Raw genomic sequence first — 13912 nt, forward strand, 5'->3', positions numbered from 1 at the left:
ATGAATGGACTTGGGCTATTAAAAATGATATGATTTTCTCGATCTTGCAAATTAATTTAATGTCACAGTGCTTGTGTCTCTGACTGCGATGGGAAGTTAGCAGCTATGAAAAGATACTGACATCATTAACACCTGCCATGATCTTTGGTCTAGTAATGCCTTGCACGCAATGGAAATTATTTAGAGAACACATCAGGTGGCTTTGCTGATGATTTATTTTGCATGACATATAGCAAGTGATGCATATCAAGTTTTTAATGCTATATATATTTAAGGATATATTCTCAATAATACATGAACAGAGTGTTACTAAATATATAACATAATAATATCAGCTGTATGTGTTTTGCTGTATGTATGATCAAAAACTTGTTTTGTTCATTGTCATCAGATGTTTCCATACATGTTGAGTTCATCCATGTTAGTGTATTCAGCATTATAATCCTTAAGAGGGGGAAACAAGGATAAAAAGACAGCATTTGAAATCATAGAATCTGAATATGTTATCCACAGTTTAATAATGGTAGAAATAAATAATACACTCTCACTGATAATAATAATGATCAAGAATAATACTCACTGAGTAGGATTTGGGCTCACTGAGGTGCATGGTGAAAAAGAATGGGGGGGGGGGAACACAATTACATGAATATCTGCATTCATCATGGCAAATGTTACGTTACAGGAATCTTGAAGTGGCATGGGAACTTTTATTATGAAACTACTCATAGACTGAATATAAAGGTCTTATTTTGCTGTGTAAAGGTGGTTCAAATGCACTGTACCTCTTTGGTGATGGCATACGAGGTTTAGAGAAAGGTTTGTTTCCACACGTGTTGGTTCTGTAAAGAGAAAAGTTTAATTTAAGTAATGCACATCTTCAAGAGGCCTTATTATAAGACTCCAACAATGTGTTAATATGTGTTCTCATATCCCCATAACATCTAATTTCCCAGCCTAATGTATGTAAGTCAATTATAAGAAGAACAAAAAAAAAAAAAAATTGTTAGTTGTTAGTTTCACCATTGCAGTATTGGATACAACGAGTTTAAACAACAATAAACTAAGAGACTATCTATTCGTTCTGGTGAAATCACAAAACAAAATGCACACAAGCGTATCCCTGCTCTTGATATAGAATCACTGATAAACACATTTAGTTTTAATGAGAAAAAAACACTATACGAGGGCGGATTCGAACTATAACGTTAAACATGACTTGTGTTGATAAATTAAACTTGTGTACTATTAAAATTGATTTCTGGACATAGTAATATTTTTTTTTTTACTTTTTCTGCAATTGTTATTGTATATCATTATATTAAGACCCCCCCCCCCCCCCCCCCCCCTTCAAACATGACCTCCTACATTAAGGGTTAAATAATGTCTTATAAATGTAAAGTTGATATACACTCTTAAAAAAAAGGGTTCTTTGAGGTTCTACATAGAACCCTAGGGTTCTATACTTGGCCAATAGAACCTTTTACAAAAAAATGGTTCTATGTAGAACCCTTGGAGAGCAAAGAACCTTTTTTATTAAAACGGTTCTATAATTCCTGTTTTATGACTGAAGTGTAAACTAAAGATTACACAATAATTATAGGCCTACACAACACATTCACAAAGCTTTTTGAGGAGAATGACTGCTGTAGTCAAAAACAAGAGTCAACAAAATTTAATATGCATGAATCAATGTATGATTTGAGCTTTTTAATGCAATTTTGTACATTAGCATGAAACATATTTCCTACTACATTATAGTTGGCTTTTTAACGAATAATTGTGTAAAATAAATAAACTAACCAGGTGTTTTCTTTATTTTGTACCATGGCATTAAAAAACAAATAATCGTAAAAATGCAAGTAGTGACGTATATGTGTTGCGTCATCCTTTCTTGAATTCCTATTGGTGGATTGGCGAAGATGAACTTTGAGACGGTTCATTTTTCAAACTGAGGAGTCCGCCATTTCTGCCCGTTCAGCCATCAGGTAAGTTAAGTTTTGAATATATTTCTGAAATAAGTTCTGAAATATGTAGTACCATCATTTAATATTCTGTTAAAATTAATGTTAAATAGTGATACTAGAAGAAAAATGGATAATATTTACTTCAGTTAAAAGTATTGCTGGTTAGCACTGAGAGGCTTCGTCAGCCGTTGGTTCAGAAAGCCCTGTTAAAATGATTTTGCTCGGTTTTTAAACGAATTAAGTTACAGTCTCCCTTTATTCCCTTGTCAGTGTTAATTATGTTAAATGTAATGTCAATAACAATAAGACAGCTGTGTTTAGAAGGAGACTAAGCGTGATTTTATTATTTCAGCGAAGCGCGCGCTCGCTGTTTATTAACGGTAACTATTTGTACAATAACGTTAGGCGCCGATTAAAAAATAAAAGCGAACCCGTTGGAAGACGGAGGGATATGGGAATATTTGTCGCAGTTTCACACACAAGTTAACGTTACTCATTTTGCGGTGAGTATTTTTCCCAGGCCTATGTTAAAAAGGTTTTATTTGGGGGAGAGCGAGGCACAACCTGACGTAACTTACGTCTCAGTCTGTGTAAATCCACTTGGGGTTCAGAGTATTGATAATGACTCTCAGTCATTAATCATTATTTTTTCAGGGTTTCTCAAAATAATTAATAAAAGTATAGAATATAATAGCATATTTCTAATAGGGACTCACTATAACTACTGGGATTAAAACCGTGGCTTGTGTCTTCTGCTGGTTAACTTAGATCAGTATTAAATAACCATCTCAACTGTTAAATAACATATAAGATTACAATAATATCAGATTTGTCTTATTTTAAATAATCACAAAAACAGAGATGAAAAACAAACTTGAGTAAGAAATTTACTTTTGCTGTTGTTAAATAAATGTTCACTAATATATTCCAAAGATTTTTTAATTTTGACGCATTTTTTTTTCTCTAAAGATTTTAGATATGGCAACTATTATATACACTTAAGTTTCGTCATCCTGGCATGTGTGAAAAGTTTAAAACCATGCGTGTTACAGCTAACCGCTTTAGGTTGTGCCCTGCACTCCCCTACTTTAGTTATGTTCTGCATTAAACCTGCACGATTGTAATGCAGCCTTCACTGAGTCTATACCTCAATCAGCTCCATAGGTTGTGAATCAGTATATCATGTAAATGAATGTGGCCGATTCCCTGATCAGTGCTCGGACTACTGAACTAAGGAGCTGATTGAGACGCACGCTATGTTTACTGTGATGCAAGCGCTGAATTAAAGTGATGATAGCGCATGGTTAAAATTAGCATTCAAATGTTCTAAAGCCATAAATGTTTAGGTGTGTTTAATGCATAGTTTGTTTGTAAAGTTATTTATGCTCTGTTTTCTTTTCCCCCCAGATAACCATGGTTGATAAATGGTCAGTAGATGACACGTGCCGCTGGCTTCAAAATATAAACCTCATTGATGCAAAAGAAAGTTTCAGAGGTACACATGGAAATTTATAAATGTTCATTTTGTGATGTTGTGAAGTTTCAGCTCACAAAGTATCTAACTCATCTGCAAGTGCAACATAACCACCAAGCAGATTTTAGTGTTACTTGTAACATTGAGGCATGTTTTAGAAGATATAAAACTGTTGCAAGTTACAGAAACCATATCTATCGAAAGCACAGAAAAGCTTTGAAACATCCCCTATTTGAAAAGGCTACTTTAGTTGAAGACGACAATGAAAGTGAGGAGGTTCCTGAAGATCTACTAGAGAACAACCAAAATTCTTCACCTGGAATTGATTTAGAAACTGTGTTATTGGGACTGAGACGGCATGTAGCCCTCTTTATATTAAACCTCCAAGAAAAACATTTACTTCCTAAAGTAACTCAGGATACCATTGTTTCCAGCTTGGAGTTCATCTTGAAATTTTTCCAGCAAAATTATTTTGAAATCATAAAATTCCACTTGACCAATTCTGGGTTGAGAATCGAGGACCAGGAAGACTTGGATAACTTGCTAAATAATCAGACACTTGTAGAAAGTGTGTTTGCCTATGTTCAGTCAGATTATCAACTTTTCAAATATTGCAAAGAACATCTACATTTAGTGGAGCCAGTTAAGCACATTCTTGGAACCAATAGCCAGGGGAAGGAGGATACATTTCAGTATGTGCCTATTATAGATGTTCTGAAGACTCAGTTGGAGAAACAGGACATATTTGAATCGTATAGAAGAACCTGTGAACAAGCCCCAAGTACAGATTTTTTAAGCAGTTACACAGATGGAGAATTCTTTCATGAGAGCCCCTTTTTTCAAGATCCTAATATTGTAAGATTACATCTGTACACTGACGAATATGAAGTTGTAAACCCCTTGGGGTCTAAAAGATCAGTTCACAAATTAGCAGCCTTCTATTTTACGATTGGCAATCTTGAAGCTAACTGCAAATCACAATTGAGGCATATACATTTGTGCTTACTTGTAAGACATCAATTTCTAAAGAAATATTCATACAGAGACATCTTGCTGCCCCTGATTAATGACCTGAAACTGTTATACACTGAGGGACTGCAGGTCAGTGTAAATGGTCAGAACATCAATTTGAAATGCGCTCTTGCCACTATTTCAGCTGACAACTTGTCTGCTCACAGCCTGGCAGGTTTCACCTGCTGCTTTAACAGTGGACGGATCTGTCGCTTTTGTATGATCAGCTACAAAGACCGAAGGTCTCACGTTAATGAAGATGCTGTAATAATTCGATCTTCTCAGGTACATCAGTACCATCTGCAAGCACTCAGAGAAAGTGCTGGAATATCCAAACAGACATATGGTGTGGTCAGTGAGTGCCCTTTCACTGAGTTGAACTACTTTGATGTTGCAAAAACATTTCCCCCTGACTTAATGCACGATTTTTTAGAGGGTGTGGTGCCTCTTGTGATTACCAGAATTATCCAGGCATTACATTTTTTGCACATTGTTTCATTAAGTCAGATAAATGCTGAATTGGAGGCATTTAACATTGGGAGGAATGACCGGACTAACCTCCCTCAGAAACTTCCACATAGTGTGCTAAAGCAAAACACACTACCAGGGTCTGCTGCTCAAGTCTGGTGCCTCTTCAGGATTTTGCCATTTCTCATTGGACATTACATTCCAGAAGGTGAGGTGCACTGGGACATTTACCTGAAGTGTAGGGACATAGGAGATGTGATTTTGTCCCCCACCATACAAAGGAATATCATCCCTTTCCTAAGCCTTCAGATAGGTGAATTCCTGTCCTCCTTCCAGTCTGTATTCCCTGAGACTTTCACTCCGAAACTACACTTTCTCATTCATTATCCACGGCTCATACTAAAGTTTGGGCCTCTGAGACAGCTGTGGTGCATGAGATTCGAGGGAAAGCACCAATACTTCAAACGTTTAGCCCACAACACGTGTAACTTCAAGAATCTCAGCTACACCCTTGCCAAGAGGCACCAGTTAAGACAGTGTTGGGAATTGACTTCGCTGGATTCCCTTCATCAGAACAACTACACGGAGGGTGAACGGGCAGTACCTTTTCGAGCATTACCATTGGAGATACAGAAAGGTGTGATTGGAAAAAGTGAGGTGGAGGACATTCGGGGTGACGAGAGACTTGGTGTGTTTAGCTCTCTTAAGACTAACAACGTGAAATACTGTGTGGGAGACAACTTAATTATAGATATTGTGGATGAGGACATTCCAATCTTTATAAAGATTGAAAAGATTTTGCGGTTCAGGGGTGCTTGGATGATCTTTGGCAAGCTGCGGATACCAAAAACATTTGAAAGACATTACCATGCATTCAAATTGGAGGACCAGAAGGAGTGGATTCTGGTGCAGCCAGGGGAGGAGAAAGAATTTCATCCTCTTGACACATATGTGCATGATGATTCTAAGTATATTACATTACATCACAGGGTGCAGTCTTCTAGGTAAATATATTTTACTTCTGTGGTATGTCTCTCTTATTTCTTCATTGGAATATGAAATATTTGTTATCTTTTTTTTACAGAGCAGCAAATTGATGGGGAGACAATGCTGGGTCTCACAGAAAGGATGGTGGAAAGACTTTTTCCTGTAATGAAACATCAGGTGACATTTATGAAGGAGCTTAATAAGTTAAAAAAGTAAGTCTTTGTTGTTAAAGGGTTAGTTCACTCCAAAATGAAAATCCTGTCATTAATTATTCACCCTTGTGTTGTTAATTTGTGTTCTGAAGAAGAACGAAAGTCTTAAAAGTGTGGAACAACATATGGGTGAGAAATTAATGACAGAATTTAAATTTTGGGATGAACAAACTCTTTAAATATTAAACATTGCTGTTAAATATACAACACATTTATGCTAAGCTTAAAATCCTTTATCTTAATTTATATATAAACTTTGTTTTTCTTCAAACAGCTTGGAAACTGAAGTGCCTCAAATATCTTGTGCTCAGTATGTATCATTGTTTTGAAGTCCAAATAAATTGTGGCAAATTTATCCCATTTAAAAGACTTCAGTACTGTATTCATGTTTTTACAGACAAGAACCCTGCGACTCATTTGTTGCCCAACCTTGGCCAGCAGTATACAACCTGCCTGTCTTTCCCCCTGAATTGCAAGCAGCTTTGCAGAGGAAGGATCCCGGCTTTAAGAAGAAGGACAAGTCTCATATCCGTGCATTATTAATTCAAGTGTTGTTTGACAACATCACCAAGCACACCTGGTACAGTATTGTATTTCCTTATATTTTATAACAATGTTAGATGTATATGGTAATGTTAGGGGTGTGACGAGACGGGTAGGTCATGAGACGAGACGATACACAAGATTGAGTTCACGAGAAAGAGACAAGATTTTTACACAGTATTTTTTTTAGAAATCCTCAATGACGAAATGCATGACAATTCACGTTCTGTTATGGCAATATCATGAGACAGCTTTTCATCTCAATGAGAAATCTTGTTACATTTTAATCATCTCGTTGCACGAGATCTCATTGCACCCCTAGTAAATGTAAAACTTGTTGGTTGTTGGATACTGAAATAATATATTTTATTATATTTCTTAGGTATCCAAATCATAAAATGTATGGAGATGTTCTGGGGAGTTTGATCACCCGCTTTCCATTTTTGAAGGATGACAGCTCCTCTGGTTATGTATGCACATATTGCTGTATTTTTTAATACTGTGAAAATATTGGAAGTTATTGCTCACTAAAACAAAATATCACACAGAAAAAAAATCTATTTTGAAAGAAAGTATTAATTTGTCTACAGGATACCTTGTTGGAATGTATTCGAAACAAATTTAAAAAAGAAAGAATTCCCTTGGTTAACTCTTCAACCGTCCTGAAAATGAAGGAAAAGTATGGGGTCAAAAGGAAGTGTGCTGGACAATCAGACTCTGTGGGATTTAGTCAAAAACAACAGGCAAGTTCATTTCAGTACATTTTATGTCGAAGGCAGAAAAGATTTGTCTTAACATGAAACATACGTTGACTTTATCATTTCAGAGTGCAAGATGTGGAAGAGAACCAGTGGACACAATGGAATATGATTCGGCTTGTTCACATGAGGTATTTGGTTTAGTTTTACTTAAAGGATTAGTTCACTTTAAAAAAAAAAACTTTTGCTGATAATTTACTCACCCCCATGTCTTCCAAGATGTCCATGTCTTTCTTTCTTCAGTCGAAAATAAATTAAGGTTTTTGATGCAAACATTTCTCATTTCATCTCCGGAACACAGTTTAAGATATTTTAGATTTAGTCCAAGAGCCTTCTGTCCTTCAATTGAAAGTGAATGCCCACTCTACAGTCCATGTCCAGAAAGGTAGGAAGTAAGGTATGAAAAACATCATCAAAGTAGTCCATGTGACATCAGTGGGTTAGTTAGACTCTTTTGAAGCATCGACAATACATTTTGGTCCAAAAATAACAAAAACTACGACTTTATCCAGCATTCTATTCTGTTCCACGTTTGTTTGAATCCGCATTCACGAGTTCACAGTGACGCTGCTGACGTAAGACGCAAAGCGTGCGTCTCCCTCAGACTACATGGACGCTCTGATGCACCAGATAACGCAGCAGCAGCGTCTTACGTCAGCAGCGGGATTCAAACGGGTCTTGAGAGAGGAAATTACATTGGTGCCAATGAAGGCCTCTCTGAGCCATCGGATTTCAAAAAAAATATCTTCATTTGTGTTCCGAAGATGAACGGAGGTCTTACGGGTATCGAACGGCATGAGTGTGAGTAATTAATGACATTATTTTCATTTTTGGATAAAAAATATTTATGTACTGTCTTCCTACCCCTAGATTGTGTTGGACCTGGAAGTAACAGGTGAGGATGAGACAAGTTTCCAGGAACACATTAATGCCATCACCCTGGAGTTGCGTAAAAGCAACCCCAGTTATTCTGAGGTCAAGAACCGGATGAAGCGCACTCTTTTCCAAAGAGTACAGATTATGGACAGGCCTGCAGCTGAAGTAATGGAGCATTTTCCTTTTCTTGGAGTGCCACAGCTTGTGAGTAAACACTGTTAAATTTTGTGCCAGGCAGATAAGAAAAATGTATGTATATAGGGATGCACCGATTAGGGCTGGGCGATTTTATATTTTTTTTCTCCTAAAAAAAAATTGCGATTTTACGAATCGAGTCGATTTTTTTTCCCCGCCCCCCATTTAAAACAAAATAATTGCAAACTGTACATATATTTTAAAAATATATATTTATTATATTTAATTAAAGTGCATCAACGTAAAATTGCAAAAGCAAACCCTTTATCTAACTGAAAAGTCAGTGTGCAACAAAGATTGTTAAACATCCAAATTATTTATACTGTATTTGGATTGAGCTAATAAACAACAAAAAATCCTGAGGTAGCTCAGGAAAGAGCAGATGACAGAGAATAATAAAGTGTAGGTTGCAAAATGTTTATTAGGCCACTGACATGGTTGTGGATATTATTTCAGTTATTTCCAGAGGGATAACATTTTTTATCTTCTCTTCTTTTGGAAATCAGTGTAATAATTCAGGTGTTCTGGAATAGTTGGTTTCACAGTGTAAGTGGAACCTTAAAATAAAAAAAATATTAACTAAATATTTTGGGTGAACTATCCCTTTAATGTGAAACCATGAAACATTATCTACAGATCAAGCATAATAACAGTAACATTGAATCATCTTGGAGAGAGTTTCGTCGTGTTGACTGTCGTAACCGAACGCGCCACGCAGTTTGAATAGAGGATGACTGACAGATGCAGTGGAGGGAAGCATTGACGCAAACTTGAATTTATTTATTATATTGTGCACAAAGCATTAATGATGCAGCCTCCAGTTCGTGATCACTAATTTGTTGTGTAATTTGGATATATGCACCTGAAGTAAACAATGTTTTGTATTTAAGATGCTGCATGAAATGACAATGAGGTTTGGAACAGACTTGGCAAAGAACATGGAAACCTCTCTAAATGAAATGGCCCCAAACATCATCAGGAGTGCAAAAGAAGGAAGTAAAAAAAATCTATATGCCAATCTCTTTGGACCAGCAGAGGAAGTCACAGAAGGTAACTTCACCAGGGTTTTTCCTGCATAACTTTTATCTCCGGCACACCCCGGGTACCCCCCTAGAGCAGTGGTTCTCAAACCTGTCCTGGGGACCCCCAACCAGTGCACATTTTGCATGTCTCCCTCATCTAACACACCTGATTTAAATCATCAGCTCATTAGTAGAGACTGCAAGACTTGGGACGTTTCTCAATATGCGTACTTGTTCTCGTGGACTTGTGAAACGTCATCAGTGGCTGCACCTATAAATTGTTGACCTATAAGTGTTCAAATCTGTATGACTTTCATCGTCAGAACACAAAATAAGATATTTTGAAGGATGGTAAACGAACAACGGCGGTGCCCATTGACCTACATTGGTTTTGTGTCCATACAAATCAAGTGAATGGGTACCAGCGTTTTTCAGTTTCCAAGATTCTTCAAAATATCTTTTTTTTTTTTTTTTTTTGATATGCTGTAGAAAGAATGCCATTTATGTTTGAAATGATGAGAGTGAGTGAATGATGACATAATTTTCATTTTTTGGGTAAACTATTCCTTTAATTGAATTCAGTGCCTGATGTACACTAACTTGTATCTGTTTGTAGGTCTTGTTAGGAATGCTGCACTCATTTTATTGCCAGCACTTTTCAAAGAAAACGCCAGCTTCCTCTACTGTGTAGATAGTGTAAGTATAGAGTCTTCTGTAGTTTCATTAACATTTGAGGGACTTGACTTAATAAAGGAACTGTTCATTTAAATATAAAAAAAATTACTGTTTACTCACCCTTACACCAAAGTTTTAAACAATTTTCAATAAAACTTACCCTATAATTTACTCAATCTCTTTCTTAGTAACAAGCTTTGTAATGTCATTGAATAGCACCCCAACTTTTGAAACTCCCAAAAAGTGCTCTCCAGGGGTTAAAATTCGTCCCTGGACAAACCCTGTGGATATTTTTTGCTGGAGTAAATAAATGAATAACTAAGCACAATCACACATCGGCACATCAGCTTCACATAAATAGTTTTGAGTCTTGTTGGTTCTTGCATGTCGCATGCCTATTTGTCATATCTTATGTTGTGTCACGATTCAGTCACAAGAACGAATGAACCAGTGGGATTCAAAGTAATCAAAGTGGCATTACAAAGCTTGGAATGATTATAATTAAATATAACTCAGATTGTGTTGAACTGAAAAAAGCAAGTCATAAATGTCTAGGTTGCCTTGTTGGTGAGTAAATTATGGGGTAATTTTAAGTCTGTTTCTATTAATTGGTGAAAAGCACTCATTGTTTGTAATTTTTGTTTTACAGGAACCCAAAGGTCCTGCACCAACTGTAGTGCTTAACGGCTCTCCTGATCCCCTCAAGGCTGAAAGTGTCAGCATTATAATGGACAACGTGAACATTATAAGAGAGGCAGACATTGACATGACACAGGCTGTGGAATGCCTGTTTGCAGCCTATTTTCTTTTCAATGTTCAGTACCCGCTTGCCATTAAGAACACAATGATTTTCATTCAAAAATACATGCTTAAACTAAGATCTCGTCATGACACAAGAATACCAATACCTGTACTAAAAATGTACAGTCAACTTGTGTAAATCATACTATTTAATAAATGTGTTATTTTTGTTAGAATTGTGATTAGTTTTCTCTGTTCAGAGACATTTAAAAGAATGATATATATGTACATAGGGTATATAAGCAAGCTGGTATATATTAAAAATTTAAAATGCGTGAATGTTTATTAAATTGAAAAAGAGTAAAATGTTCAATTACAATTTTAAAAAAGTACAATTGCAGTTAATATTAAATGGTTGTATGTAATTAAACATTTCAAGTTTAGCTGTCTAACACAGATACAGAGATGCAATTTTAAATGTTTATGTATGTTTTTTAAAAAGTGAAAATGCTTGGTCTAATACAGAATACAGATTTTAAATGTTTATGTATGTTTTTTAAAAAGTGAAAATGCTTGGTCTAATACAGAATATACAGATTTTAAATGTTTATGTATGTTTTTTAAAAAGTGAAAATGCTTGGTCTAATACAGAATATACAGATTTTAAATGTTTATGTATGTTTTTTAAAAAGTGAAAATGCTTGGTCTAATACAGAATATACAGATTTTAAATGTTTATGTATGTTTTTTAAAAAGTGAAAATGCTTGGTCTAATACAGAATATACAGATTTTAAATGTTTATATATGTTTTTTAAAAAGTGGAAATGCTTGGTCTAATACAGATTTGAAATGATAATATTTATTCTATTTTTTTAAATAATAAATTTAATGAATTTTAACTTTTTGTACTGTCTGGATTGGTTATATTATTAAATACCGGTGATAACTTTATAATAAAGAACCCTTAAATGGTTCTAAAAAGAACCATCTAACTTGGATTCAAAGAACCATTTGGGGTTCTATTTAATGAACCCTTTAATATGGTTCTATATAGAACCATTTTGGGGTTCCATATATGAAGCAGGTGATAGAACCATTTCTGGTTCTAAATAGAACCATTTCTTTTAAGAGTGTAGGATGAATCAATGGGCTTTCAAGAAAAAATAATAATAAAAGAAGTGAATATGTGATACATACCTTTGTTCAAATTGTGTTTCTGACCCTGGTGTATAATTACGAGGCTTTCTACAATCAATAATGACAATATGAGAACTTAATGTTCACTGAAGATAAATACATAGATACACAAGTCTAAACCTTTTATAAAGAACAAGTATTAGCTTAAAGTAATATACACACACAAAGGGTTACCTGTGTCGTCTCTTGTATATGATGAATCCAGCAATTATGCAAGTGAGGAGGAACACAAGTGAGGGCATTAGGTAATGAAGCCCAACAGTCTTCAGTCCAACAGTTTTGTCTGTCTCGTAATTTAAAGGGGCTAAACGGATTAGATTAATCCTCATTAATGCACAACATAAAGTATCATAACTAATAATTTAAAAGGCGAGTATATGTTCATATACACATAGATCACTTACACTGAGCACTTTTGCTTTTTGTAGCTGTCACTGTTATGCCACCATGGTGTATTACAGAACACTCAATAGTGGAGCTTTCTGTCTTTACGACGCCTGTGTGCGTCAGAGTGATTTTCCACAGGCCATCATTAATATGCTCATTGTCTAATTGATCATTTCCTTCGGTACCATTCAGAATGATGTTTGGTTTGCTGAATGGACACGTGTGAAAAGTTGAACATGTTATTGTAATAGTTTCACCCATCCTTTCACCTCCATAAATATTGATGCTGGGCTGCAGTGGACTTGCTAAAAATAACAGAATTGGCATAATTAGGCAACGCACTCTCACAACCAGATCAGGAGTCAACATTTAAAGACATTTACAGTACTTGCCATCAACTAGAATTGTGGAGGTGACATCATAAAATGCATAGGTGCTCTTTCCAACGTTTTCAGGGTCAATCCATGCATACAGTGTCTCTCCATGATGGGTGTGTTCCAGGGTTTTGATCAGCAGACTGCAATCCCAACTCGATTTTCCATATAAATCAGTTTTTCCTCTAAACTTCTCAATGACATTGTTTGCATGCAAAGGATCATAAACTAAAGGATAACCTTTAGAGACCCACTGATACCACACAACTCTATTTGGGTTTTTGGGTGGGTATGATGTGTAAGAGAAAGAACATGGTATAACCAGACAGGAACCCTGGAGGCCATGAATGTCTTTTGGCATTTTCACTTCCCATGCTAAAGTATCAAACAGAAGAACAGCTGTGGGACAAAAATTGGTGTCATTTAAGGAGTGTTTAAGTGGCCATTTTTTAAATTATCAACAATTATTAATATTATTATTATTATTATTATTATAGACTACAATATAACAGAAATAGCAAACTTAAAAAATTGTCAGCAGACTTGCCAGCATTGGTATTTATGACCAATGACTTCAATTATTTCCTAATTTTTAATTCTAGTAAACAAAAAAAGTCTTTTAAATAGCATATAGTGTTTTTTTTTACTGTTATTTGCTTTCTTGTTCATTTGTTTTTGGCAATACTGTGTATCATATATCCTTCTTAAGTCATTTTAAAGACTTTATTTAATTTGATGAATAAATGTACAGTAGTAGAAAAGAAAATGTTAAAGAAAACACACTGTACCTTGGAAAAATAAATGAAGTATCAAAGGTCCCGTCATACTCCCACACAATATTATAGCTGTTTTATATGAAACAGATGAAATGTTGATAGCAGGCAATTCAGTGTTCTGTCGAGCGCGTCTTAACAATAGAAATGGCTCTTTAGGGACTTTCACAAGTTAAATTGCATTGCAAAATCTTTGGATGTTTTCAGCTGTGCCCTTCAACCATAAGAAACTACCAAAATGAGAAGTGAAA

The 13912-nt window shown here is 35.4% G+C and overlaps 2 protein-coding genes across 4 annotated transcripts; one reads left to right on the plus strand and one right to left on the minus strand.

The window, feature by feature from the left end:
* Nucleotides 1–198: 198 nt before the first annotated feature.
* On the minus strand, nt 199–13885 carry LOC307130601 (myelin-associated glycoprotein-like). The gene is made up of 8 exons (XM_079823670.1): nt 13677–13885; nt 12907–13287; nt 12532–12819; nt 12302–12431; nt 12128–12175; nt 786–842; nt 581–599; nt 199–444 (listed from the first exon to the last, which is right to left on the minus strand). The coding sequence occupies exons 1-8, from the start codon at nt 13711–13713 to the stop codon at nt 388–390; spliced, it is 1017 nt and encodes a 338-aa protein (XP_079679796.1). The 5' UTR covers nt 13714–13885; the 3' UTR covers nt 199–387.
* On the plus strand, nt 2920–11177 carry LOC307130584 (sterile alpha motif domain-containing protein 3-like). Of its 3 annotated transcripts, none has more exons than XM_079823640.1 (11): nt 3408–3462; nt 6010–6119; nt 6394–6429; nt 6517–6699; nt 7045–7132; nt 7253–7405; nt 7489–7551; nt 8291–8500; nt 9382–9541; nt 10130–10209; nt 10838–11177. In XM_079823640.1, the coding sequence occupies exons 1-11, from the start codon at nt 3442–3444 to the stop codon at nt 11126–11128; spliced, it is 1395 nt and encodes a 464-aa protein (XP_079679766.1). In that variant the 5' UTR covers nt 3408–3441; the 3' UTR covers nt 11129–11177. The 3 variants fall into 3 exon arrangements, with proteins under 3 accessions (XP_079679764.1, XP_079679766.1, XP_079679765.1); XM_079823639.1 differs by lacking the exon at nt 3408–3462 and adding an exon at nt 5696–5924 and having other exon boundaries at nt 6005–6119; XM_079823638.1 differs by lacking the exons at nt 6394–6429; nt 6517–6699; nt 7045–7132; ... (4 more) ...; nt 10130–10209; nt 10838–11177 and having other exon boundaries at nt 2920–5924; nt 6005–6104.
* Nucleotides 13886–13912: the final 27 nt, after the last annotated feature.

The sequence above is a fragment of the Gobio gobio genome (genome assembly GCF_949357685.1).
Source record: "Gobio gobio genome assembly, chromosome: 8".
Taxonomy (NCBI): domain Eukaryota; kingdom Metazoa; phylum Chordata; class Actinopteri; order Cypriniformes; family Gobionidae; genus Gobio; species Gobio gobio.

What these genes read in the sequence shown, in the direction of transcription:
- LOC307130584 (XM_079823638.1), top strand. Translation starts at nt 3,442, where the DNA reads ATGCAAAAGAAAGTTTCAGAGGTACACATGGAAATTTATAAATGTTCA.
- LOC307130601 (XM_079823670.1), bottom strand. Translation starts at nt 13,713, where the DNA reads ATGACGGGACCTTTGATACTTCATTTATTTTTCCAAG. An exon ending in ACTTCATTTATTTTTCCAAG is followed by an intron (nt 13,288 to 13,676) that starts GTACAGTGTGTT and finishes TTTGTCCCACAG; the next exon opens with CTGTTCTTCTGTTTGATACT. An exon ending in ATATACAAGAGACGACACAG is followed by an intron (nt 12,176 to 12,301) that starts GTAACCCTTTGT and finishes TATTGATTGTAG; the next exon opens with AAAGCCTCGTAATTATACAC.